The 27001-nt window shown below is 43.1% G+C and overlaps 1 protein-coding gene across 3 annotated transcripts in view; it reads left to right on the forward strand.

Moving 5' to 3' along the window:
* MTCL1 (microtubule crosslinking factor 1) overlaps positions 1-27001 on the forward strand; it is a 167702-nt gene that overhangs the window by 82533 nt on the left and 58168 nt on the right. For all 3 annotated transcript variants that reach the window (XM_075920965.1, XM_075920966.1, XM_075920967.1), the window contains exons 4-5: positions 15951-16010; positions 24985-26310. In XM_075920965.1, the coding sequence (XP_075777080.1) occupies positions 15951-16010; positions 24985-26310 (1386 nt within the window). The remainder of the gene's footprint in view (positions 1-15950; positions 16011-24984; positions 26311-27001) is intronic.

The raw sequence follows: 27001 nt of genomic DNA on the forward strand, positions 1-27001 counted from the left end.
TACTCATTTTAACACCTGTAAGCCCTGAGTGCCTCATGGAGGTGAGAGGGTGAACTCCAGCCCCCACAGGCCAGGAAACCTCCATGAATCTCCTTACTCAGGCTTAATTCAGCTCCTAGAGTTTCACCCAAAGTGAACCACAGATGTTGCACATAGTCATCACTCTGTCAGTCATGTTTGTACAATAGGGATGAGGTATGATGCTTTTTCTTAAATGACCTACATTAACAGCTCTTGCTAAATCAAGGGATAACATTGGGGTGGCCACCAACCCCGAATGGGGCAGGAGAGTCCTGACATGCAGAAGGCCTCAGCTGACAGTATTTGTCCTGGATTCTCTAGGGGCAGAGATCCATACCTGCCTGAGGTTCAGGAGCCGTGCAAGCCTCTTCCCAGAGTATGTGGGTGGGAAGGGGCTCTGAGGTGGCTCTTAGCCTGTCCTTGCCTCGAGGCCTCACCCCCTATCCAAGCCAGACGCTGGAGTCAGGCCATGGTAAGAGCTGTCCAGGGATCCCAGGCCATGGTGGGGGAGCCCTGGATCCTCCTCCTGCAGTGGGCAATGTACCTTGGAGCATGGGAACATGGGCTATGGGCTGCTTTCACAGACCAGGGCAGGTGGAGTGTCCGGGGGAGGGGAAAGAAGGAGCTAGTGGTGGAGCTAGAGTTGCAGCAACTCTCCCATCTTCTGCGCAGGTTCTGGCAGTCCTGCAGAAGTCTCCAAATTGGCAGGTGCCCCATTAATCTGCCATTGATTACAGGCTCCACTAGACTCCTGGTGGTGAGCAGTCTCCATTCCACCCGAACGGGTTGAATGTGTACGTTAACTCATGTCCCACATGCAGGAGCGGCTCAAGGAGAGCTGCCAGCAACTAGCGCCGCAGGCAGAATGCACGATCAGCACCCCCGCCTCCATAGCCCTCAATGGTGTGATGTCATCATTGGGCACCGCGTTTAACTGCCGAGGTTGCCTACATCCCCAGGCCACCCCTGCCCGCATGACTTGCTGCAGATACATTTTTCTGGAACGCTATGTCCAGGGGGAATAGTAAAAAGATGGCGCTAGTTTGAAGTACAAGTTTGCTAGAAAAAAATGTCATGGGTTTTACAAGTTTTAACTCTCATCCTACTCTTCTGTGTATTTGAGGGTGTGTGTCTGTCCGTTCATCTATGAGCCTGTTACCATTTAGGATGAATTCTTGAACAAGGAGTTAGGACCACCGAATTTGACATGTGGATGCCTCTTACCATCAGTTAAAAGCAAGGTCTGGGCTTGGTTGTGCCAGGACAATGGGATGTGCCTAGAATGTGGTTTGTTTCTCATTAAATGGAAAGGGAGGGCTGTGATAGCAGCAACAGTTACATTCCAGAATGACCAAGGGGGCAGCAATCAAGTGTGCTTCAGCTGCCCGAACAGCCCTGGAGAGCCATGGAGGAGCCAGCAGCTGGGCAGTGCGGCCCCTACCACTCCGAACTGGCTCCGGGAGCAGCCAGTGGCTGCCCCCAGCCCCTGCCCTGAGCCCCCCAACCCCTGCCTTGACTCCTGCACCTCCACCCTCTCACCTAAGTCCCCCATACCTCCCAACCACCTGACCTGATTCCTGCACCCCAATGTCCCCAGCCTCCTGCCCTGAGACTAGGGATGTAAAATTTCGATCATTTGACTAATCAAGTAGTCGATGCAATTTGCATCTCCTATTTGATTAGTCAGTAAGGGCACTTCCACCTTTGAAATGGCACTTCAAAGGTGAAAGCACTGTGGGGAGCACAAGCAGTCCCCCACTGGCCCCCACAGCATTTCAAAGCGGCAGCTCCGGATGGAGCCCAGGGTCAGGAAAGTCTCCAGCTGACCCTGGGCTCTATGTGGCACTGCTTGTTTGAAACGCTGCGGGGAGCACGGGGCCAGCTTGGGACCCTGGGCTGCACATGGCTTTTCAAAGTGTCAGAGTCTCCTCTCCCCTCCCCCCCCCCCCCGCCATCCCCTTGCTGTCTCTTTCTGATAGAGGCAGCAAGCAGGGGGAAAGCGACTAGTTGATAAGCCTGTCAACTGTCCGATAAGCATTTGCTTATTGGATAGTCGACTAGTCGTTCACATCCCTTCTTGAGACCCCCCCCCACGTCTCCAGCCTCCTACCCTGAGGGATCCAAGCAATGCCGGGTACATCTTCTAGTATAATATAGACATCAAGAATAAGAGCGGTCTTGCAATGAACAAATGCCGTTACAGCTGTAAACCGATAGATGGGCAAAAGGAGATTATAAAGGTTATCTGAGGCATCTCATATGCAGGAGGATCATATTGGTTGGCTTTTAATCTCTCTGCTCCTTAGAATTGCATTTAATACTTCATAGAAACAGCATGTTGTTCTAATCCTGGGAGGATGCAATAAGCTTGTTTTTATACGTGTCTGCTCTGTACATGGAGACTTTTTCTCTCCTTCTTCACCAATTAACAGTTTTCTGCTTATTAATTCATGAATGTTGAGTGCATAGTGTACTGGATGGCTCTGATTATCTTTCTCTCTAGAAGTGTTTGAGAGAATTTATTTTTAAAAATAAATTCTCTTAATTGCTTTTATTGGATTCTTTGCAACTTGCATCCCTCTATACTAAGTGCCCCTTCCCCAGAGTCAAGGAGTTCACCTCTCTCTCACTATTCTAAGCCAAGGCGCAGCATTAATCTACTGGTTAGTAAGAGTGTATTGTTTGGATTTCTATTCATCTTCCCTCCCCTTCTTTCATATCGGACTGCCTAACCTCCACTCTTTATCTCACCGCCCCACAACCCTGCTACTGAACACTTTTCTAACGTGCAGAAGCTTGTACTCCTAAAGCCACAACAACATATCAGTAATGTGTTTATGACCGTGGAAAATGAAATAAATAATTGTATTTCTGTTATATTCTTCTTAAACACATTGATTGCTTGTTCTGCAAGAAGCAGCCTGCTGAGAATTCACTGATCAGCAGCAGTAACTCTTGTATTATGCTTCTTTAGAAATGTAAAACCATGAATCCCCTTCCTCTGCACCACCTGCTTCACTCAGCTGCTTTTCCTAGAATCCTTACTGACAGGTTGGCCTCTAGCAGCACCCGACTGGAGATTTTGTGAGGTGCAGTGCGGGGATTAGGTACAAAAAGAAACAAACAAACAAACGAACAAACATCACTGTACATAGTAAATAGGTGGGAGAGTGGGTTATTTCACAGACTAGTTTAAAGCAGCCAACATTTCCAGTGATGAATGGTAGAGAAAATTATTACTGAATAATGAAATATATGACAGCTAATCACTTGGTAGAGGGTTGCTTTCACTAATAGTCACACTGTCACCAAACCTGTCATCATCACATAGCAACAAACATCACCTGTAATACAAAGGCTTATAAAAATTGTATGACCTGTTTCATCTGTTTCTTCAGAAATTGTCATATTTTAGCATCTGATTGTGTTTTGCTTTGAGTTACAGGTTTTGAAGTCACCAGTTAGTTGGCTTGGGATGTAAGAATTCCTTGTGTGGACTATAAATGTTACATCTCTACGTACCAGAATAGCATCCCAAGCATTGGTGTTTCTCAGAGCATGGCTGAAAGGAGGGTATCCCAAGTGTCACGGTGCACAGCTCTTAATTTACTAATAAGAATGTTTTTATGCTATCCCAGGGATTTTTGTGGGTCAGCCATACTTTGAATAACATAAGCTCTTTGAGGCAGTTCTGTCTCCTTGGGTGTGTCTAGACTACAGGGTTTTGTCAACAAAAATGGACTTTTGTCGACAAAACTATACCTGCGACTACACTTCTGCTGAGTTCTGTCGACATAACTCGGCAGTTTTGTTGACGGCTGTAAACCTCATTCTATGAGGAATAATGCCTTTTGTCGACAGAGTTCTGTCGACAGAAGGCGTTATTGCATCTACGCTGTCCTTTGCATCTACACTGTCATGTCAACAAAGCGGCTCGCTTTGTCGACAGACCTGGATGTAGTCTAGACGCTTTTTGTCGACAGAAGCTTTGTTGACAATATCTGTCGACGAAACTTCTGGCAACAAAAGCCTGTAGTCTAGACGTACCCCTTCTTTATACTGTGCCTAGTGCAATGGGGCCTTGATCCTGATGGGAGTGCTCATACAAAACAAACAGTAACGTAATCAATCTCTATTTTGCTGCAACTGCTGTGTTATGCCTCAGTTCTGCATCTTTGTCTGCTTGGAGATCAGTGCAAGAACCCTAATTACCACGCTGCATGCAGCGGCAGCTCTATCAAGAGAGATTATGGGTACACTCTGAGAGAGGGGGAAGTGGAGGAAAGCAGCCATTTATCAAGCATAGGCATTAGCTCAGTAGCATTTACTACGCTGTCTGGAGTTCCCTTATGGCTGTGAATCTTATTTTCTCCTTTGGTGCATGAGCTTCAAGTGAAGCTATGCAATAGTAGTAGTGAGTGTCTCTGTGATGTTGGAATTTAAAGGATAGATGCTGCCTGGGGATTTCATATTTAATAGTTGCTTCAACTGAGAGATGACAGTCCTCAGAATGACCCATTTCTTTTCTACACGTCAGTATCAGATCACTAATTTAGCAGGCGGGAAGAGAAGCATACTGCATAAATGAATCTACAGCTGAATTCCTGCTGATTTCTTTAGATGTAAAGGAACAACTAGGGGAAAAGAGAGGAGTCCTGTTTCAGCATATTCATTTCTTCAGATAGCATGGAGTCTGTATACAAACAATATATAAGAAAGACTTTTTGTCTTAATGAAAAATTTCACACACACACACACACACACACACACACACACCCCCAATGTGGAAGAATTACATGAGAGAGATTTATCAACTCCAGAGTAAATGCCACCCACCTGCATCAATGGGTGAGGGAAACTGAAGGGGCCAGTGGTGAGAGAGGGACAGTCCTAGTGGCAAGAGAGGAGACTCCCAACAGGGGACAGAAGGTAGCTCCTCTCTGGAATCTTTGGCACCTGTTGGCCAGCTGGGGGAGAAAAATGCTGACCGGCCAGCGTTCCCCAGCTCCCAGGATTTAACTCACCATAGGGACCCAGATGGAGTTTCTTTTGGCTCTGTTCCAGTAAACCCACCTTGCACTCGGAATAGGAAACTGGATTGACAGAGGCAGTGGGTCCAGCCAATTGACAGTTTAGAGGATCAGAAAGGTGTTTTTTCCTCCCATGAGCCAGTTGATGGAGGACTAGAAAGTGTTTCCCCTTCCTCACAGCACCTGCAAGCCACAATGAGTTAAGTAGGAACATGCTTGGTACCTAACTGGAGGTGGAGGTGTTTATTTGTCACCATTTGCAGCTGGTTTCCAGGTGCAATTAATGGAATAAAATTAACAGTTTTCAGAGGTAAAAGATCTGGGATTTTGGTGATGGCCTTGGGCTCGTATGATAGGGTGAGACCTTTGTAGGCCAAGGTCCCCATCCTATTTTATCCTGTTCCCCTTGTGAAGTGAGGGTGCTAGGATTCAAAGACAGCTGAGTCCTGCAGTGTAGGCTGAGGAGAAACTACACCTCATTATGGGTTGCATGGTAAGGAGCCCTGGAGCCAATTAAATGTGTGATATAGGAAATGATTGGTTTGTAGCACCCCCTCCCTTGTATTAAAGTTGGATTAAAAATTGTGGCCTGATGCTTAATTCCATGCATATGTCTGTCTTCATTTTGCTGCTGGGACCCCATCAAAGGATGGAGGGTGTCCCTTGCAAGAACTCAGTTCACCTGGTCATATCCCTTGGGTGCAGACTGGCTGGGATTGGATTGAGCACTCGTCCATACCTAGTCTTCGTAACCAAATAGATTTTAAAAGGGATTTCATTCAGACACCCTTGTTGGCCTCAGCAGACCAAATCTTAACTGAATTGTTCTGATGCAACTGGTCATTCTGCAGAATCAGCCAGCTCCACTTCACTGGTGTTCAGAGCTACACTCTTGTCACTAAGTTCTTCAGAAAGCACGTGGCTCCCTGCTGTTTTCTTCCATACTCATGTTCCCAGACATATCGGATTCAATCATATGTAAATTGCCTGCCCATTAAATTGCCTAATAATATCAGTCAGCAACAGCAAGACTTTGGGAAGCAATGAATAAGAAATGATGCTATGAACTAATCACAAGGAAAAAAACAACCATCCAAAGTCCTCATTTGTGAGCATATTACAATAGTGTAATGAATTACTAGGGGAATTCAAGTCAGTGTTGATTGCTGATGTGCTCTGCTGCTTGTTCACTCAAGGGAACTTGATGGCTTTCATCCTGAACACTGACTTGTGAAGCTTATGATTATTTCAGACGTGCTTATTTCGCTTGGCCATGTGGATCATTAATGGAATAGCATTTATAAGCTCCTCATAAAAAAGATCAGATGAAGATAAATGTAGATACATCTCAGTTACATCAAACTCCATTTTATCAAGGCTCAGGGTGGTGTCTTTTGCAGGGGCCTGTAGCAAATGTAAGGTAATTAGTATTTTACCGTTCCATAGCCATCCTCCCAGTCTGCATTAGGGTTGCATGGAAAAATTCTCAGTGTAGTAACTCCTCACTCCAAGTCATCCCAGTTAATATTGTATTATTGTTGTTAGGTTTCTGAGGTATTAGAGAAGACACTAGTGTAAGGTCGCACAACATTACACTATTGTTGTTTGGCTCACTCTGTTCTGCCTGCCTGCCTACCTGGCATTACAGCCTGGAAGCAGGGTTGGGGATTTACCCCACTCTACCTGCACAGCATTCCAGCAGGAGCACCAGGCAAGCAGAATGGAGCAAGCCCCCGTATCCCAACCCTGCTCCCCCGCAGGGAGGGTTGCAAGATGGTTTCAGAAAAAATACCATACAACAACAAAAACCATGCCAGGAAAAAGTTAGTTGAGTGCAAAAAAAAAAAAAAAGACCCCAAGAGTTGTTAAGAAAAAACACCCACAAAAACCACCGTGGCCCCTTTAAAAACCGCATGGTGAGGCTTTTTGGCCCTAACAGGCTGCCGGGTCGGACAGCTCCCTTGCGGAACCTGGTAAGCAATAGGGTTGCCAGCCTGCCTCCGTATGGAGCCAGACAGCCTGGGATTTTTGCCTCCTGGCTGGGAAAAAATCAGAAAGTACCGGACAAGAGGTGAAAATACCGAACTGTCCAGTTCAGTACCGGACAGCTGGCAACCCCATCAGCAGGAGTGCTAAGTAGGCAGAGCAGGGCAAGCTCCAGAGCTCCAAACCCGTTACACTCCTGCTTCAACCAGGCTTCACAATTATCATTTGTGAGTTCAGTGTTAAATTGTTTGAAATGATTTAAAACATATACTGTAGATGTCTATACTATATTTTGTCTGGCAAAAAAAAACAAAAAAAAACCCTGAAATCCAATCCTCCCCATTTACATTAATTCTTATGGGGAAATTGGATTCACTTAACATTGTTTTGCTTTAAGTAACATTTTTCAGGAACATAACTGCAGCATTAAGTGAGGAGTTACTGTACTGCCCCATACATTCAAATGTTCATCAAGGAGTCACTGTAATATAAAGTGTAGGATGTTTCCAAGCCATAATGTCAGATGAACTTCTAGCTGGCCCCAAGTAGGGGTTGGAAAGCCAGGATGTTGTTTCCTTATTTAGATAAGTTGTATAAGAAGTTCAGCACCTGTGCTCTTTACCATGGCTATGGCTGATATGGGAAGTGACTGTTAGGATGCTTTCACTCATTAGCTGGAAGCTACATCTCTGTTCCGGTTAATTGTTTCCAGTACTGTGTGTGCAGAAATATCTTCTTTATAGTTGTCTTAGGAGAGACCAGCTGTTTTGCAAAAAGATTTTAGATGTACCATTCTGTATCTCAGTAACTGAACAGTTTCATCCTAAAAGAGTTCCAAAGGGGGAAGAGTAGGAGGAATTTTCCTATTGTGTACCCTGTGCAATGATAATCTCTTGCCTCACTTTTTACCTTCCTTGGACATAGGGACTTTGCAAGTCTAGCACTTCTGGACATTCAAAAAAGATGCTTCTGCACCAGCTGCAAGAGATGAGCTAGCATAGCCAAGGAGGCTGAATACTACTCCCTCCCTAAGATGCTTGGGTGCATCTGTTAATGGGTGGAGATGCCTTTCCACCCAGTGAAACTGCCTTTCCACTGAGATCATGAGAGATGTCAGGAAACAATGCCTCTGGGAACTCTTGATAGCATCCATACTCTACATCCCTCTTTGTGGTTGTGGCTTACGCTACAGTACGTATCAAAACTGATAACAGAGGACACACAGACTTCCTTTCGTGGTGAAAAAGTTTTCACAGTGGCTGTGCTAAGGCTTCTATCACAATACTACATATAAGCTTTTCTAATCCCCTCTTTCCACAAATGCAGGGAAAGCTCCAAAAAATGTTAATACTTAGCCTGTTTATTTTTTGTGTCATGTTGATTATGTGAAATTAAGATTTATCCATCTGTTTAGCCCCTCTCTGAAGGTATATATATTTAGTAACTGGGTATTGGATATAGAATGTTTGTTGTACTAATAAATACTCGTATTTGTTGAAGCCCATACTTCTGTTTACATCTAAAACTCCCTTGCCTTCAAGTATCCACTTTCTCTTTGTTCAAATCCCTTTATAAATAGGTTTCTCATAATTAGCTTATCAGTATTAATTTACCAACAAAAGAAGTGCCATTATAGAAAGGAGCATGCTATAGTTAGCCCACAGTGAAGTAAAACATTATTCTTAAATCCATCTTGCAACTATCTGTCCTACTGTGGAACTGATCTTTTCTGTCTTATGCTGGTATCAATCAGGAGTGATTTAGTGTATACCAGCATGTAAATCCAATTATTTAAAACTTGTGAAAGAAGAATCAGCCCAATATATCTATATTGTGTTTGTCTGAAAACAATGTATAATGAATCCAGGATAGTGTCTTACTTTGTCTTGTACTACAGTCTGGTAAACACACTACTAACAAATAACAAGTGATAATGATACATTTACCCTTAGAGATACTAGCAAATTGCATGGGGGTTTGTTTGTTTGTTTGTTTGTTTGTTTGTTTTGGTGACTAGTATTAGGGATTAAAATCCTGGTTCATCAGTTAACCGGTTAAACTTTAGGTTTAATTGGTTAACCGATTAAGCAAGATCCCGCCCTGCCATGTGGTTCCCTGTTCACATCCCTAGTGTGTATGTGTTTTTGCACACACCAGTGGTTCCAATGAGGCTATTTCAACTACTGGTATGCATGAAGAATGTATTATTTGGTCCCTATTGTATTCTTTTTATGTGCTTTTTTTATCATAAAGATCCCTCTCTGGCATATAGTATTTTCTAATAATGCAAACAGAAATTATGATGATCTATTCCAAAGCCTAGTGTGTTAGTAGCAGTTTATTATGGCATGTGGAACATTAGTTATACAATTCATAACCAGCACTGATACTGTGCATAATTCCCCACATATCACAGTAAGAAAAATTGCCCTTAGAGAGAAATTTTCAAAAGCTTGGCCTCCCTTTTGCAAATGCAACCATTGGTGTACATCAAGTAGCTACTACAATTGCATGAAAAATATAGATTTGCTAAACTCTCAAGGGCAATGGAGAGTGGTAGCCATGTAAGAAGAAACAGAGATTGTACGAGACTAAAGAAGGCAAAAAACTCAAAAGGTTCCATATCTTTCTATGTCTTTTTCAACTTGTCCTTTCCTTTCTCTCCTCACTTGTGGACTTGTCTGTTCTTGAATCATTCTCTCCTTCCTTTTTTCACTGAAGTGTTTTACTCTTATAGATTCCAAGGCCAGAAGGGACCACTGTGGGTATTTAATTTGACAACCTGCATAACACAGGACATTAGAACTTCCCCCCAAATAATTTCTGGAGTAGCTCTTAGAAGAACATCTAATCCTTATTTTAAAATGGTCCAAGAGGGAGCATCTCCCTGATCCTTAGAAAATTGTTTCAATGATAAATTATCCTTACCGTAAAAATGTGTAGAAGTTGAACCTCTTAAGTCCAGAACTCGCTGGTTTGGCAACGTCTGTAGTCTGGCATGATTTTAATTAGCTGGATGTTCACTTTTCAGGGGTGTGGCCATTTCCCATGGTCCCATAAAGTTTGTTTACAGCCACCAGTCCTGACTCTCAGTGTTCTGTGCTGTTACTTAGCTCTAATTTATCCCTAAGGGTATGTCTAGACTACATGCCTCTGGCGACAGAGGCATGTAGATTAGGCTACCCGGCATAGGGAAATGAAGCGGCAATTTAAATAATCGCCGCTTCATTTACATTTAAATGGCTGCTGTGCTATGCCGATCAGCTGTTTATCAGCTCAGCGCGCTAGTCTGGACGCTCCGCGGTCAACATCAAAGTCATTTGTCGACCTCCCCGGTATGCCTCCTGGGGTGAGGTTTACCGGGGAGGTCGACAGATGACTTTGATGTTGACTGCTGAGTGTCCAGACTAGCGCGCTGAGCCGACAAACAGCTGATCAGCACAGCGCGGCAGCCATTTAAATTTAAATGAAGTGGCGATTATTTAAATTGCTACTTCATTTCCCTAGGCCAGGTAGCCTAATCTACATGTCTCTGTCACCAGAGACATGTAGTCTAGACATACCCTTAATGTCTTCTAAGAGCCCAGTAAGCAGCGAAAGTGTTGGTGATGCTGCTAGATAATATTGACCTCCTGTGGTCTGGTAAATTCTCTGGTTCGGAAGCGGTCCAGTCCCAAGGGTGCCGGACTAGAGAGGTTCAACCTGTACTTTATTTCCAATCCCCATTTTTCTAGCTTCATCTTCCAGATAGTGGATGATGTTATGCCTTTCTCTTTTAGATCAACAAGCCCATTATCAAATATTAATTCCTTATGTAAGTATTTGTAGACTGTAATCAAGTCACCCTTTAGCCTTCTATTTATTAAAGTAAATAGACTGAACTCTTTGAGTGTGTCAATATAAGGCAGATGTTCTCATCCTTCAGTTTATCAAATCCTTCTTAAAGAGTGAGTACCAGTGTTCTAACAGCAGTTACACGAGTGCCAAATACAGAGGTAAAATAACGTTTCAGCTCCTACTTGAGATTCCCCCGTTTATGCATCACAGTTCTTTTGGCCACAGCGTCTCACTGGGAGCTCTTGGTCAGTTGATTATCCACCCTAATGCTCAGATTTTTTTTTTCAGAATCACAGCTAGGCCTGCAATGGGGGAGAGGGGCAAAGATGGCAACTGCCCCAGAACCTGGCAATTCCAGAGGTGGTAGTGGTGGTAGCTGGAGTCCATTAAATTGCCACCAGAGGCCTAAGTGGCACGGTCTTGGTGGCTGGAAGGCTGGCTGGGGAGGTGGAAGGCTGGCATGGTCCAAGCAGCATTGAGGGCTGGCTACCTGCAGCCCTGCCCCTTCCTGGAGTGTGAAGTCACCTTCTCCCCCTGCTCCCATCTTGCCCAGGTGCCCCGCACATATACTTTCTAGGATTGAGTTCCCCGTCCCTTAAGTATAACCTACATTCTTTGCTCCTACCTTCACATGTGTATTCAAATGCATGTCATTTGCTAAAGCCCAGGTTACCAAGCAATCCAGATTGCTGTGTGTCAGTGACCTGTCTTCTTCATTATTTATGACTCCCCCATTTTGTGTGTTATCTTCAAACTTTTCTTTAGTTCTCCCTCCTTACTTCCCCACTGTTCCCCATTTTGGAGGTTCTCTCCTTTCCCTGAGAGTTTTGCTTTTTGGGTACATCCTTTTCCCACCTTCCTTGCATATCTCCTCTCACCTTTTCTTTATGGGACCCATCTTCTGTGTCCCTGTCTTTGTCTCCTTAGCCCCTTTCTTGGTCGCTTCAGTCCTTTGCTCTGTCAGTTCTTCTTCACAGGTTACTTATGCTTCCCATTATCTCCAGCTGCCCTCATGTCTTCACTGCTCCTCCTCCTTCAGGAAGGTTTAATGAAGGTTATCTGTTGCTAGTAGAGCTGGGTAGAGCCTGCGTCTGGCTTTTGCTGCTTGTGCTGTTCCACTCTGCAGAGGCAACTGCATCTCTGGTGTGGGATTCAATGAAAGCAGGGGGTTTATCTGTCCCTCTTCGCTGCTGTTCTGCTATCCTCTGTTGAGGAAAAAAAGATGGATGGGAGTTACCATGAGCAGCCAAAAGGACATGTAATCAGGCTGCTGCTCCTGCATATATGCACATTTATTATAAGTGCAACTTCTAAAAATGCCATGGAGCATGTTAACAACAGTTTACCTTCAGAGCAGAGAGCATTTGTGAGGCTTCCTGTTGCAGTGAAATGTTCACTTCTATCAAGTAACCTCCTGTCTTCAGAGACAACTTTTGTTTGACTGTGGTCTCTGGTCTCCCAGATGTGGAAGCATAGTAATATGTGAATGGACATCCTTGCATAAATTCAAATTGCCTCCCCACTCCCATTTCCTGCACACCATTTACAAGTGCTCCTTTCCTACGCTCCTTTCACTTCACTCACTCACCACACTACCAACTTCTTTTGCTAAAATAGTTCATGCCGCCCTTAGTCCCAGTTAGAGGGTCTGCTCCATACCCCTTTGCATTCTGTGGCATTCAGGGTGGAGAGGGGTATCGTGTGTTCCTCCCATACATGCACTCATCAAGAGTGGGGATCATTGGTCTTGCACGGTTTCCTCACTCATGCTTATGTACAACTATTTTATCCACCCCTCCCATCCTGTATACAGCCCTATGCAGTCTCATTCTTGGGCTCCCTGCCATGCTCTCTACATGCTCATGTTTGCTCGCTCAGATTTTGCTCCCAGGTTTGGTTGGAGGGGCCAATTGCTGCCATACCGTTTCTGGACCAACGAAGAGGAGATGCTGCACTCAACCAATATGCAAACTCCTTTTTTCAAGCTCAATATTATACCTGTGCTACAGGTCAAGGTTATCCTCCTGATCTATATCTGGTAGTCTCCATTTTGCACACACCTTACCCCGCATCTGTCTATTTGTATGAAGACAACTGGACAAGGTTCTGACTGAAGCCAGCAGCACAAATCCTGCAGTAGGTCACTTCCAAAGCCATGTTCAGCTCTATGTGCTTTTTTTCAGCCTGCCTGGAGCTTGTCTCCCTTTCCCTGCCATTGTCTCTCCTGTTGCATAGAGATGAGCGAGGGCAGTATTCCTTTTTGGTGCACATTATACCAGTTATAATAGCATTGTACAACATCTTCATGTTGGATAACAGCCGTTTCTGTAAGTTTCAGAGGAGTAGTGTTTGTCTGTAACTGGAAAAACTTTAAAAAACAGCAAATAGTCTTAGAGATTAATAGCACCTTAGAGACTTACAAAAAATGTAGGTGGTATCATGAGCTTTTGTGGGCACAAACCACTTCTTCAAATGAATGAACAACCCACTTCTTCAGATGAATGGAGCCATTTCTGTATTTGGTTTAGCACATGGGCAAGACCAGTAGGTCTTCCACATTTTGACTTGTGCATTTGTATTTCAGGTATGATTAGTATTTTGATTGTGTTTATGTTATGATTGTGCATCAAGGACCCAAATGAGAGTAAGGTTCCATCATGCTAGAAAACCCCCTACATCTAAGAGCTTGCAATCTAAATAAACATACTAGGTGAGACCAAAAGCACATCCGTATTCGCTAAGGATGTTACATTTAGATTAATCAACTAATTGAATAGTTGATGTAATTTGCATCAACTATTCGATTAATCAGTAAGGGCGCCTCAGGTTTTGAAATGTAGCAAGAGTCCTGCCAGCTTTTGCTACATTTTAAAGGTGAAAGTGCCACGGGGAGTATGGCCAGTGATGGACTCAAGCAGTCCCCTACTGGCCCCACACTCCCTGCTTTTTAAATGCTCCCTCCTGGCTCTTGTACATTTCAAAAACAGGGAGCATGGGGCCAGCGGGGACTGTTTGAGTCCCCAGCTTGCCCCAGCCTTCCTGCAGCGCTTCTGCTCTCTTGCTCCATTTCAAAGGCAGAAATGTTGACAGTTCCCCATTGCGCCCCTGCCTCTCTCTGATGGAGGCTGCAAGGTGAGGAAGTGACTAGCTGAGTCACTAGACGATTGTCCAATAAGCATTTGCCCATCAGATAGTCGACTAGTCGCTTTCATCCCTAATATCTTTTTTACAAAATGTGCCTTATGAGTTATCTTTGAAAACTACTAACCTGTTGATCAATATCATAGTGACCACTTCAGGGTCCTTATATATAATATAGCCACAAGATGGGTAAAGTTATGAAATCTTTCTGCCTGACATTCTTAGCATGTGTTCAAAACTGCACAGCCTTCTTCACCATAAGACTCCATGTCCCCTCCTCTATTGTTTGAATAAATTTTGCTTTGAGAGGTACCTGTTGAAGTGGATTCTTTAAAGGGTTAACTGGAGTATAAAGGAAAGAGGCATAAAATCCCAAGATATCTCTGTCTCTTTCACCCTTTCATCTAAGAAGACAAAACCATGCCTTTTGCTTTTTGTATTGGGGGGGGGAGGAGGAACAAGGGGAAGATCCTACTGAATAATTTGGTATTAGAAAGTAGGGAAATAAAATCCCAGTTAATCAGTTTACCAGTTAAACTGCGCTAGGGCTGGGACTGCTATTGGCTCCTGGCTCACAGCCCCCATGCTGGTGCTGGGATTGGGTCTGGGTCTGGCTGCCAGCTCCTGGCCCCGCTGGTTCCTGGCCCCAGCCACCAGTTGGCTTCTGGTAAAGACCCACTAAATCAAACACAGAGTGCACCCCTGCTGGTTTATGATTAGGAAGTATCATTCTCCTTGTCAGGCCTCACTTGAATGCTATTTAATTTTATTGAACAAAATACTTCTTTTTTGTCGAGTGCTGTCTACACAAAATTCTGCGGCTGCCCTCCTTGAAGTGGTCAACATGAAATGGATTTTTTTTTCTTACAGAAACATGGAGCAAACCATTGAGGTCAGCTGTAGAAGGAAGCAGCCTAAATCACAAGAGAGAACTAGATTTAGGAGATGGGAGGAGTCTGAAAGCTCACCCATTGACTAGTGAGGAGGATAATGCTTCTAGGAATGGTCCAAGTGGTTGAAATATATGAAGCAAGGTGATCAGTTTTGAATCTAGGATACTCTGTAGTTTTGTAGCCTGCCAGCTTCTTTGTTTAATAATGGATACAATCATTTCTCTGAGCCACTTCCAAACATTAACCTACAGAAGACAAATTCCTGTTTCATGTTAGTGGGTACGACTCACACACACCTGTTTGACCATCGCCCTAAAACATAAAATTCAGATAGAGAGATAGAACTAATCACTCTGTCACTTGCTGTTAAAATATAAGAAAACAGCTACATCTTTTTCTTTGGATGACTGAAGATTGTTGAAAATTGAAACGATGGTAATTGTTTCATTTCTGGGTCCTAGGATAAAAAGCCATTGCCTGTGGAATGATATTAAAAAATCTGTAAAGCTGTAAGGTGTTTATTTAATTTAAAATAAATTCAGTACACAAGTGAGAATGTGTGTTTTTAGGCTGCTTTTAATCAAGCACCTCCATGTATGTGAGAGGCAAGGGGTAGGCCTGTTATGCAGTGTTGCTTACACGTATGTAGTCTCTCCTTTCACTACTTTTCTGCGCTGTTTCCAAAATATGTTTCATCTCCATTGTGAGTAACATTCTTGGATTTCTCCCAGATCACTCAAACAAATCACTTCTGCAGAAAACAAGTTTTCGCACAAGTTGTGGGGAAGGAGGGAAGCTTCCTTCCTTGGCGAACTTTTAACTCCTGCAATTGCATTTTATTGTAAATGGCTTTGGTTAGCAAAAGCTAACAGAAAAGAGTCTTGATTTTCTTTTTAAAAATAATGAATAGGAAATTACATTACTGACTACACGAAATAAATGTTTCCCACTGTCAGTTTTAGGAAGGTAGTGGTCACTGCCAGACTGCAGAGCTTTATGTTGCAGCTAGTCAGTAATTAGGCATTTCTTGTATCTGTTTCAGAGCTCACTGAAGAGAAGAGGCAGCAGGGAAATGCACAAAGAAAAGAAGACATTCACCCAGGTACCATTTTCAAGAATGTGTGATGTTTTTCATTGTCATGTGGCTATCAAATGGGGAAAACAGAACCACCAGAAATATCTAACAGACCTGATTAGACTTAAATCCAGTAGGGCCTTTTGGATCATTTAGAAGCAATTTAGGGTGGAAATTTGATTTTTAAACCATGCAGCTCTTCAGTTTTAGTCTAATCTCTAGTATTTAAACTCATGTTAAAGGTTTTCTTGAAAAACACCTTTCCTCACAAACTAATTGCTTCATAGCTCAGGAACTAACTAAATTTATACATGGTGCCAAAGTTTCTGTGTTAATGAATGTCTTGGCATCAGATGGAGTTCACACACTACAACAACACCTAATGTGTGTTTCTGGTGTCAGAGCCTAAGGTTTGGTTTCTCAGATGAGGTGAACAGCATGTGAACTTAAAAATATTTGCTTCCTCTAGCTCAGTTAAAATGTAGTGGCTGAGCTATCTGCCCTCCCCATTGAATGCTGCTTTTATTGATTTTTCCATAAGCTGATTCTCCCCAGGAAGCCGGTCAACCCAGATTCCTTTTCCTTTTTGTGCTGACTGCGGTGGGTGAAGTCTTGTCTAGTCTCTATTCCATTAGCAATTTAATAAGGTTGAGGTGGGGGGAGGGAGAAGAGGGTAGTATTTCAGATCACTGTGAAGAGGAGTCAATAGCAGCATCACAGTTCTGTTGGAGAGAGAGACTGTACCTCCGGTTTATCTCTCCAGTTGCCCACAGCAGCCCCCATCTGCAAAATGAATATATTAATGTGATTTTCTCTAAGTTGATAGAGTCTTAACATCTATTGATTTGTAATAATAATAATACAACACTGGCACTTTATGTCATGACCAGCCCTTGCTGCATGGGCCGGAACGGGGAAGGGAGATTTATTGCCCGAGTAATGTCTGCAAGCAGTGGACCTGCAGAGAACTCAGGCAGAGTGCCTCGGGGTAGGAATTCAAGGGAAGCAGCCATTGAAAGGTGCAAGGTGTTCCCCTCCCAAACTGCCAGCTGATGAGCAGAGACCATCGGTACCTGTTCATGGTGTGGGTGCAAAATGTAAAGGTTGGAGGGCACATGACTGCCCCTCTCCTACTATCTCTGTACTGTCCACATGCCCTTCACGGCTCCTTTCCCACATCTCTCGTTGTCTTCCCACTGCAGGCTTGGTGCAGGCCAGAGTGGGCTTCAGGCACATAATGCCCAGCAGGTAACTGCAGCTGCAAGTGAGGAAGAGACAGGACTAAGAGGGCTTTGCCATGCTCCCTTGGGCAGAGATTCACTGTCATCCCCGTCTCTCCTCCTTGCTCTGGGTGTCTTTTAGTGGAGCTCAGCAGCTACACTGAATGCCTAGGCCTTTCCTAGACACATCCCCCTGTGCTGTTCTCAGCCCGACTTCCAACCTGGCAAAAATTTTGAGGGGAGCTTGTGACCCAGGATGGTTTCTCCCTCCTCCACCACATTGCCTGTGATGAGGGTGCTTATTTAAATGATCAGCTACTTGGGGCCAAAAGCACCTGGCCAACTATAAGATTTATATACATGATTATAAGTGAGGGCTTGGTCCTGCCCACTTCAGGTTGTTTGATGTTGCTGGCAGTATGAATAATTTTTCCCCATGTGCTCAGGGAAAGCAAACCAGCTCATAAACAGAGGATTCCATAGGTTCACATACCTAGTCCTTCCCCTTCCTCTCCTCCCATCCCCGCCAATCACTCAAGAACATTCAGAATTTGGTCCTATGCCTTTATAAAGAGCTTTATAAACATTGACTAATCACTGTTACATCACCTCGGGGTGAGATAGTAATAAAATATTACAATACCCACATTGTAGTCACAGTGAGGTTAAAGCCCAGATCCTCAATAGTATCCTAATTGAAGTCAGTGGGAGTTAGCTGCCTACATACCTTATAAGAGTCTAGAGTCTGGACCTAAGTGATTTGTCCAAGACCACAAAGTGACTTTCTGTCTTATGTCCACTCTTTCCTAGAGTGGTTTTGCAAGCAATGGTGTCCATGAATTTGGACTCTGATTTGTAGTTTGATACTATCTGTGTACTTAAATGTTTATAAACTACATCAGGACCAATTTTTCATCTACTGTATTCAAAAATATGAAGAACTGTTCCATCCTCTGCAGTACAAACCCAGTAAATAACCTGCAAGTTATTATTGCCTTGAAATAAAGGGAAAAACAAAACAAAAGTATTTAGTTGTGCTCCTTCACCATTTAAGTTTATTTAAGAAAAAAGTTTCCATTCAGCAGAGCTGTAGAATGGAGTTTCTTGAGGAGTGGCAGGCGGCAATCCAAACACAAAGTAAACAGCAGACGATAAGAGGGTTGGCACTCCGAGCACATCTATGCTTGCCTGAAGATCGACGCTATGGGTTAATCTTCCGGCGTGTGATTTACAAGGTATAGCAAGGACCAGCTAGATCGAATGCTGAGGGTGTCCCGTTAGTGCCAGTATTCCTCATTGTCGATGGGAACATTTCTCCCGTCGACCTCCCGCTGTGAGAACGGTGCCAAAGCTTGACATAAGGTATGTCGACTCCAGCTACGTAATTTACATAGCTGGAATTGTGTACCTTACGCCGACCTTCTGCTGTAGTGTAGACCTTCCCTCAGACAGATGTTTGGGTACAAGCCATGGTACCTTGCAATGCAACAAGTGCTTAACCATCTTCTGCCTGGCAATACTCTTTAGCAGGTAGTGGTAAGGAGATGGTAGTTTATCTTTGTTTCTCTTGGGCTGTGTCTAGACTGGCAACTGGACTACACTGGCCACGAGTATTTGCGCAAGAACACTTACTTTGTACTGTACAAAATCAGTGGTTCTTGTGCAAATACTCTGATGATCCCACTCCGGGATAAGCCCTCTTGCCCAAGTATTCTTGCGCAAGAGGGCCAGTGTAGACAGCCAAGTTAATTTCTTGCGCAAGAAAGCCCAATGGCTAAAATGGCCATCGGAGCTTTCTTGTGCAAGAGAGCGTCTACACTGGCATGGATGCTTTTGCGCAAAAGATGTCTTTTGCGCAAAAGCATCCGTGCCAGTATAGACACTCTCTTGCGCAAATACTTTTAACAGAAAAACTTTTCCGTTAAAAGTATTTGCACAAAATCATGCCAGTCTAGAGACAGCCTTGGTGTCTTGCCAGGGAAAGTAATACCATATTTTGGAATTTTTGATCAGGTCCTCAATCTCATTACAAAATTTACACTGCATAACTAATTAACACTACCTTTTCCTTTGTATATATCTTCAAGTTCTATGTTGGCTTAATTTAGATTATATAAGGATTCTTAATGACTTCTTAATATCAGTGCCTAACACTGTTAATAGTGATAGAGATGCAGCTGTGTTGGTCTGGTCTAGCTGAAACAAAATATAGATAACCACCTAACCTCAGGATGATTCTTACCAACAACCACAGGACATATCACGCTAATACCAACCCTGGAACTTTCCCTTGCAACAAACCCCGGTGCCAGCTTTGTCCACATATTTACTCTGCTGACACCATTATTGGACCTAACCATGCCTATTACAAGATCAAGAACACATATTCCTGTTCATCCAGAAATATAATTTATGCCATCATGTGCCTAAAGTGTCCATCTGCTATGTACATTGGACAATTGTCTCAGACACTTCGCCAAAGAATCCATGCACACAAAACAGATATGACTCTTACAGAGAGAAAGCTGTTGCTTGCCATTTCAGACAGACTGACCAATCCCTCAATGACCTTAAAACATGCATATTGCTTCAAAGAGACTTTAACTCCAGACTTCAACGAGAAGCTTCAGAATTGCCATTCATGCTTAAATTTGACACTTTATGTATGGGTTTAAACAAAGACTTTAATTATCTCACCCATTACAAAGATAGCTTCCCCAATTATCACCCCTAATGTCATTACCTCACAGAAACTTCCCCTGTTATCACCCCTATGTCACTACCTCACAGACACTAACCTTCCCCCCCACCCCCACTCTGTTCTAAAATTTGATTTGTCAATTTCACATGCGTTCATTTTTTTTTATTGTATCACTTTGGTATATATGGTTGTGCCCATTTTCTTCCACATATTGATCTGAGGAAGTGGGTCTGGCCCACGAAAGCTCATCACCTAATAAACCATCTTGTTAGTCTTTAAAGTGCTACATAGTTCTGTCTTTTGTTAACACTGTTAATGTTAGGACACTTCTGTATTGTTGCTGACTTTGCTTTTCATACACATTCTGGCATACATGCCACATTTAGGAGAGTTTCTGTATGCCAGCTGTGAGAGACAATCAGACCATGGCATAGCTCTGCTTTTAACTGTTATGATTTCAACCTCTTGTTCCTCTACAATGTCACAAATTCTGTTCCTTCTCTTGTCTCTTTAATGGCTTAAGCCTTAAACGATATAAATCTTAACTTAATCCCCCGATATATTAATTTCCTTAATTTGCCATATTCGTTAAACTTGTAAGAATGAATGTCCTACATATCACTACCGGTACTTTAAAATTGACTTCATCTGGTCAAGAAATCGTTGATATTTCTTGTACACAAAGCTTCTGAGGGGGCATGTGCATGAAAGCTGGAATTTGTTTTACTTCTGGCAGGCATAGATGGTACTGACCAATCTGTTCTGAGCATTTTATCCCCTTGGCATGGCTCACAGAGGATTCAGTGTTTCTGTTATCATGCATGTGAACTAGGGAAACTCGATCCTACCCCCCTGCACTCCCGAGGCAAATGCCCTGTCACCTAAGCCAGTCCAGAACCCACCCAATTCCCTACCTTCAGCGGGTCCTTTATCCTGCTTTCCTACACTGGAGCCAGCTCCATCCCTGGGGCCGCCTGTGATGTCACCTTTCCAAATGAAATCCATGTTTGGTAGTTGGGATTAACATCCAGCAATTCTGTTGTCTTATATCTGTCTTTTATCCCCCCATGGTTTTGAATGGAAACAATTTTTCTTGTTTTTGTTCTACTTTGGTAATTGTGAAAAAGATTGTTAGCTTTACAATTACCTATGATACTTTTAACATTTTAGTCAAAAGACTAATAATATAATAATACCAGTGTGTTTTTCTGAGGTTAAAACAACATATAGTCGTGGAAGTGTTCAACTTGCTTTAAGCAATGAAGTTGGACACAAGCATTAAGATCCTGACCCAAAATGCATTGAAGTCTATGAACATTTTTAATTTTTTTTTTTAAAGCAAACCCATTCGTCATTCCTCAAGAATGTCTAGGTGACTATTGTTTATAGTCTTGAAATCCAGTGCAAAGTAAGTCTGAAATTCTCCTTGACCTTAATGTGAGCAGGATCAAGCCTGTTTAGCTAACACCAATGAAAGAGATATGTGTGAAGTCTATAGCTTTACAATAGATATGAATGAAGTTACCAACAAAAATGGAGACACAAGAACCTCAGTAATTACACAGGAATTTCCAGGAAAAAATATAGATTGCTGGGCTTGGCAGCCAAAGAAAGAAGACAAATAAAATGAATGCTATTGAATTTCAAAGAAAACATAAGGGGAATTTCATATGGGAGTACTTATGGCTGGTTTTTTTTTGTTTTGTTTTGTTTTTTTTTGTTTGTTTTTTGTTTTTTTAAGATGGAGCTGGTCTAAATTTTATTTTATATGTTCTCAGGAATACAAATACAAGTTATTAATTTCCTTGCAGATGAGTCCAGCATTAATCTAGATATAACTGTTGTTAAAAGTAAAACCTCTAAAACCTCTAATGGTGGTAATAAACTTATTGTTAGGACAAACTGAAGAACAATTTATTTCTTAGAGTACAAAATCTCGTTCTGCAGCACTGAATAAAGATATTTTACTCTTAAAGCCAAAGCAAGCAAAACCTTCCAGAGATTTCAGTAGAAGTTCATCAACTTCTGTCATGTCTGATATTGGCACTTAATTTCCAACATCTACATGCTTGTGAAGATGCACATGTGTGATTTCACAATGGAAGCTGTGTGTGTGTGTGTGTGTGTGTGTGTGTGTGCGTGTGCGCACGCACTTGCGCTTATGTGATAACATGTAAATATATTAACATAGGTAATAGGGATGTTAAATTTTGTTTAATCAACTAGTCAATGGAATTTCCATTGACTAGTCGATAAGCAGAGGAAACTGCGGAGCTGCAGCAGGGTTTTGGGAGCTAGCCCCACTGTGGCTCTACCTTTTAAATGTATTAAGAGCTGGCAGGCTGAAGCACGGTGGGCTGGACCAGGCGCGAGTTGGAAATCAGCTGTCCTGGCTCACACCTACCCCATACCCCTTCGCTTCTGATGTTTAAACGTATTAAGAGCCTGCCCAGCTCTCAATACATTTAAAAAACAGGGGCGCGATGCCTGGGACTGGGCGTGAGCCGGGAATCAGCTGATCAGTGCCGGTCTGCTACACCTCTGCCTCTCCTGCCCCCCACGGAGATGGTGTTTGGGGGGAAACGGCTTTTAAGATGGCGCCCCCAGCACCGGCTCTTGCTACTCCCCACTGCTGCAACTAATTGAGTCATTCCTAGTCAAGTCAACTAGTCGCTTACATCCCTAATAGGTAAGGAATCTATTATAAAGACTCTCATTATAATTGATAGAAGTTTATATCTTCTTGAACATTTTTATTAAAATTCCAGGTATTAGTGTCAGAGCAACTCTGACCATTGTCTTACCCAGTTAACCAATTTGCATTTGTTTTGATCTGTTTGATTCTCATACTCCCGGTCATCGCTGAACTGATTGGCAGCTTTGATTGTTTGGAGGCATATGAGTCTTTTGTTTACCCATTTAATGTTATTACTTAGCAATCTATCTTTTTTACTATTTAATATTTAAAAATCTTATCCTGCTCCCAGTGAAGCCAGTGCCAAAACTACCACTGACTTCAAGGGAACAGAACTAAGCCTATTCACTCGGTATACGTTAATGACTGAAATTATATAATTAGAGTATATTTAAACAAAGGTAGTGGTAGATTATGTAAGAGATTATATTGATGATGTAATGAGGTATACTTTAGGAACTACACTTCCGCTAACAGATCGCATAGTCTTAAGTAGTCTTGTACCAAATTTTTATCTAAACTGAGAGAATATGAAAATCAGCATTTCTTCTTCTGACATTTATATCTCTTACTGTGCACTGTAACAAATTGTACCTGTGTATTGTTGTGTAGTGTTGCTGCAACTGAAATGGAGGGTCCATATTTTATTGTTTGTGTCCTCATAGCCCTCCCAGCAACACTGACAAAATCTACAAAGGGTGCCTTCCGTATAATTATACTGATGCTGACAGATGTGTCTTTTCTGAGACAAAGTGCCTACATCTCCATGACAAGTAATGAAAGTGAATCATGCAAGAGAATAGTTTGCATCACGTTTCTGGGTAATACACAATGGAGTTGTGTTTTAAAAATATCCCCAGAACAAAGTCTCTCATTTAAGAGACTGTGCTTGCTCTAAGGTGAAGCTTTTCTAATGGGCTGGGTTTGGATTTTACAGTGGGCTAGTGCTGCGGTGACCCTATTTCCCTAAACTGAAAGTGGGACACTGGGAATGGATATAGAGCCTTCTGCACCAGGCCTTCCCCCTCCTTTCTGCCCCCATTCCCTCCTCTCTGTCCCTCTCCCAGATCCACTCTGCTCCTATTTCCTTCCGTGCCTGCCCTCCCCTCACTTCTGCACTAGAGAATGTGAGCCACCTGGTGTCGCCATACAAGGTTGGTACAAGCCAGTGTCACAGACCCACTGCTAAATTTGCCACTTGGCATGGCACTTCATTGCCCTGGCACCTTTGAGCTCCCAGCTAATAGCCGCCACTCTCTGGCTATCCAGCTCTGCAGGCGCCACCGCTACCAGCAGTAGCATAGAAATAAAAGTAGCAATACAGCCATCTATGCCACCCTTACTTTTACACTCCTGCTGGAGGTAGCACTACTTTTGAAGTGGGACACCTGGCCAGCAGCTGCCTTTCTCCAGCTGCCCAGCCAAAGCTTAATTTGTAACAGACCTGAGCCCCGGCACCTCTTTGATTACAAATTAAGCACTGCACAGATATCACAACTTTTTTGGTCAATGGGGCATTTTGTTCCATTTTATCTTGCCCAAACATTGCTCTGCACCTCTGCAGGGCAAGAGCAAACAGGGAAAATGCCTGTTTATTGTTTTTTGGTTTTAGGGTTTTTTTGTTTTTTTGGCAAAAAAGTCATGATGTCTGGGACAGAGCTTAAAAAATGGAACTGTCCTGGCTGAAACAGAACATCTGGTCATGCTCATGTATTCCTTTTCACTGTCACCTCTGGAGAACTGGGCTCCCACATGGTTTATATCACAGGTGATATGATATAGAGATTTTAGAGTGTAAACGACTGACTGGTTAATGCTGCCCGTTACACTCATCCTCTTGGGGAGGCAGCTTCACTGCGGCAAGGTAACGAAGCCTCCTCCCTGGGAACTGGGCCGATAGAGGCTGGAGACCCTGCTCCTGCGGAGGCTTTGCTGCCGGCTCTACAGTATCAATCTAAGCTTTATAATGCAGAACCTGCAGCATGGGTAACTGTGTGTCACCTCTGAGAGAACATGATTTTTAACATCCCTAATGGGCACATCCTATTCCCCAACAACAACAACAATAGTGCGTCTCATTTTCAAGATAATTTGCAGACATCACCTGTCATGAGGAGTCTTTAGTTAAAGTCTAGTACATGCTTTTCATTATGGCAAGGCAACCACTCAGTTTGGCACGCTGCCGAAAAAAAGACTTGAGTGGAAAAATGAGGTGCAGTCTCATTCATTCAGTTTAGTCTCTGCTTCATGCATTCTAAAAATTATCTAATTTGTATGTATGTTTAAACATTCAAAGGAACAAAATGTGACAATTCTGGTGCTTAAACAATTGATTATGCGTTTATTGTATAATAATTCTTTGGAGGACACTCTTCTTATTCGCAGGAGGACAGCGCTGACTTGAAGTGCCAGCTTCAGTTTGCCAAAGAAGAAGCAGTGCTGATGCGTAAGAAAATGGCCAAGCTGGGGAAGGAAAAAGATGAATTGGAACAGGAGCTCCAGAAGTACAAGTCTATCTATGGAGAGGTGGACAGTCCACTTCCTACTGGGGAATCAGGAGGGCCACCCAGCACCAGAGAGGCTGAGCTGAAACTTCGTCTGAAACTGGTGGAAGAGGAAGCTAACATATTGGGCAGGAAGATAGTTGAACTGGAGGTGGAGAACAGAGGTATTAAAGCTGAGATGGAGGATATGAGATGCCAGTATGAGAGAGAATGTCTTAGCCGGGACCACATTTCAAGCATTCCTACCTCACCATACGGCGACTCCATGGAGTCGGCTACAGAGCTGCGTCGTCACTTGCAGTTTGTTGAAGAAGAGGCGGAGCTGTTGAGGAGATCGATCTCTGAGATTGAGGATCACAACAAACAACTAACGAACGAACTGAATAAATTCAAGTTTGAGCCCAGTCAGGAGTCCAACTGGCTGGATGATGGTCCTTCTAAATGCACTGGATCGCTACAGGAGGAGCTAAAATCAGCGAGGATGCAAATCAATGAACTGAGTGGAAAGGTGATGAAACTCCAGTATGAGAATCGTGTGTTGGTGTCCAATGTGCAGCGCTATGATCTTGTCTCCCACTTAGGGCTGCGCACTTCAAGTCCCAGGGATAGTGATGCTGACAGTGATGCTGGAAAGAAAGAGAGTGACAGTGAAGAGGGGCGCCCAACTCAACCAAAGAGAGAAGGACCCATTGGTGGTGAGAGTGACTCGGAAGAAGTTTATGAGAAGACATCAGGTTTTGGGAGTGGTAAACCATCAGAAGTTAGTGACCTCTGTTCTACTGAGTTGATGAGAGTGAGAGAGGACACAGAGTCTTTAATTAACATCAAACGAGAGGCTGAACGACTCGAAAGGACTGTGGAGCGTCTCATTACTGACACTGATAGTTTAATTTATGATGCAAAGGTACACATCACCAGCAGTCCCTCTTCTGAGCAGGGTTTCAAAAGTGGAGAAGAGAGATGTGAGGATAAAAATGAACCAGAACTTCTGGATACTATCAATTCAAGAATGAAGGCTTTCCGGAAAGAACTGCAAACCTTCCTGGAGAAGGTTGATCACATTGGGGAAGGCCTCAAAGAACAAATGGAAGACCTTTCCCCTTTGCCCCACTTGACAGAGTCTTCCAGTTTTCTGTCTACAATGACATCCATGTCTCGAGATTCACCCATTGGTAACCTAGGAAAGGAGTTAATTACAGACTTCCAGGTAAGTGGGCTTGTTGTTTGCTTTCCCTCTGTTTTATTGTTTGTCTTTCTTGCTGGCATTGCTACTGTAGAGCTAATTTGCTACACAGCTGCTTTATGATTTCAAATTGGCAGTGTATTACACTCTAAAATGTGAAACAAATCCTCTTTAATTTTTTTATGCTCAACACCTTTGGTTCAGAGGCGGTTCCTCATGGTAAAAAGGCTAATCCAACGAAAGCAATAGGTATCTGGGGTTATTTGGGTTTATTTTTGTTTGTTGTTGTCTTTAGCAGCAACATTTCCTGATGAAGATGTGATTAGTTAAAAAATCTAGAGTACCTATTCTTGTCAAAAGCAATTAGAAGCCTTGCTAATGAATGTATAGAATTCTTTATTGTGCTCCTTCGTAAAAGAATGAGGCGTGTCCTCAATTGCCTTACCAAAAAACCCAAACAAAATAAAATTTCTAAGTGATGTTTTTTGAAAAGCCTGCTTACAGCTCACTCACATAACCGAGGGGCGAGTGAGAAGCACTGTAGCCAGCGAAGGACTGCCTTTCGTAAAGCGTTGCCAATGGGCGCATGTCTCAACTGCCACACTGGATATAGCTTTTCTGCACAGCACAAGTAAGGAAGGAAGAGCCTTGTATCCCGTATCCTTCATGACTTGTATGCTTGCTGTTGGTTTGACTCATGCATCCTCATTGCATG

This window comes from Pelodiscus sinensis, chromosome 2 (assembly GCF_049634645.1).
Source record: "Pelodiscus sinensis isolate JC-2024 chromosome 2, ASM4963464v1, whole genome shotgun sequence".
NCBI lineage: Eukaryota > Metazoa > Chordata > Testudines > Trionychidae > Pelodiscus > Pelodiscus sinensis.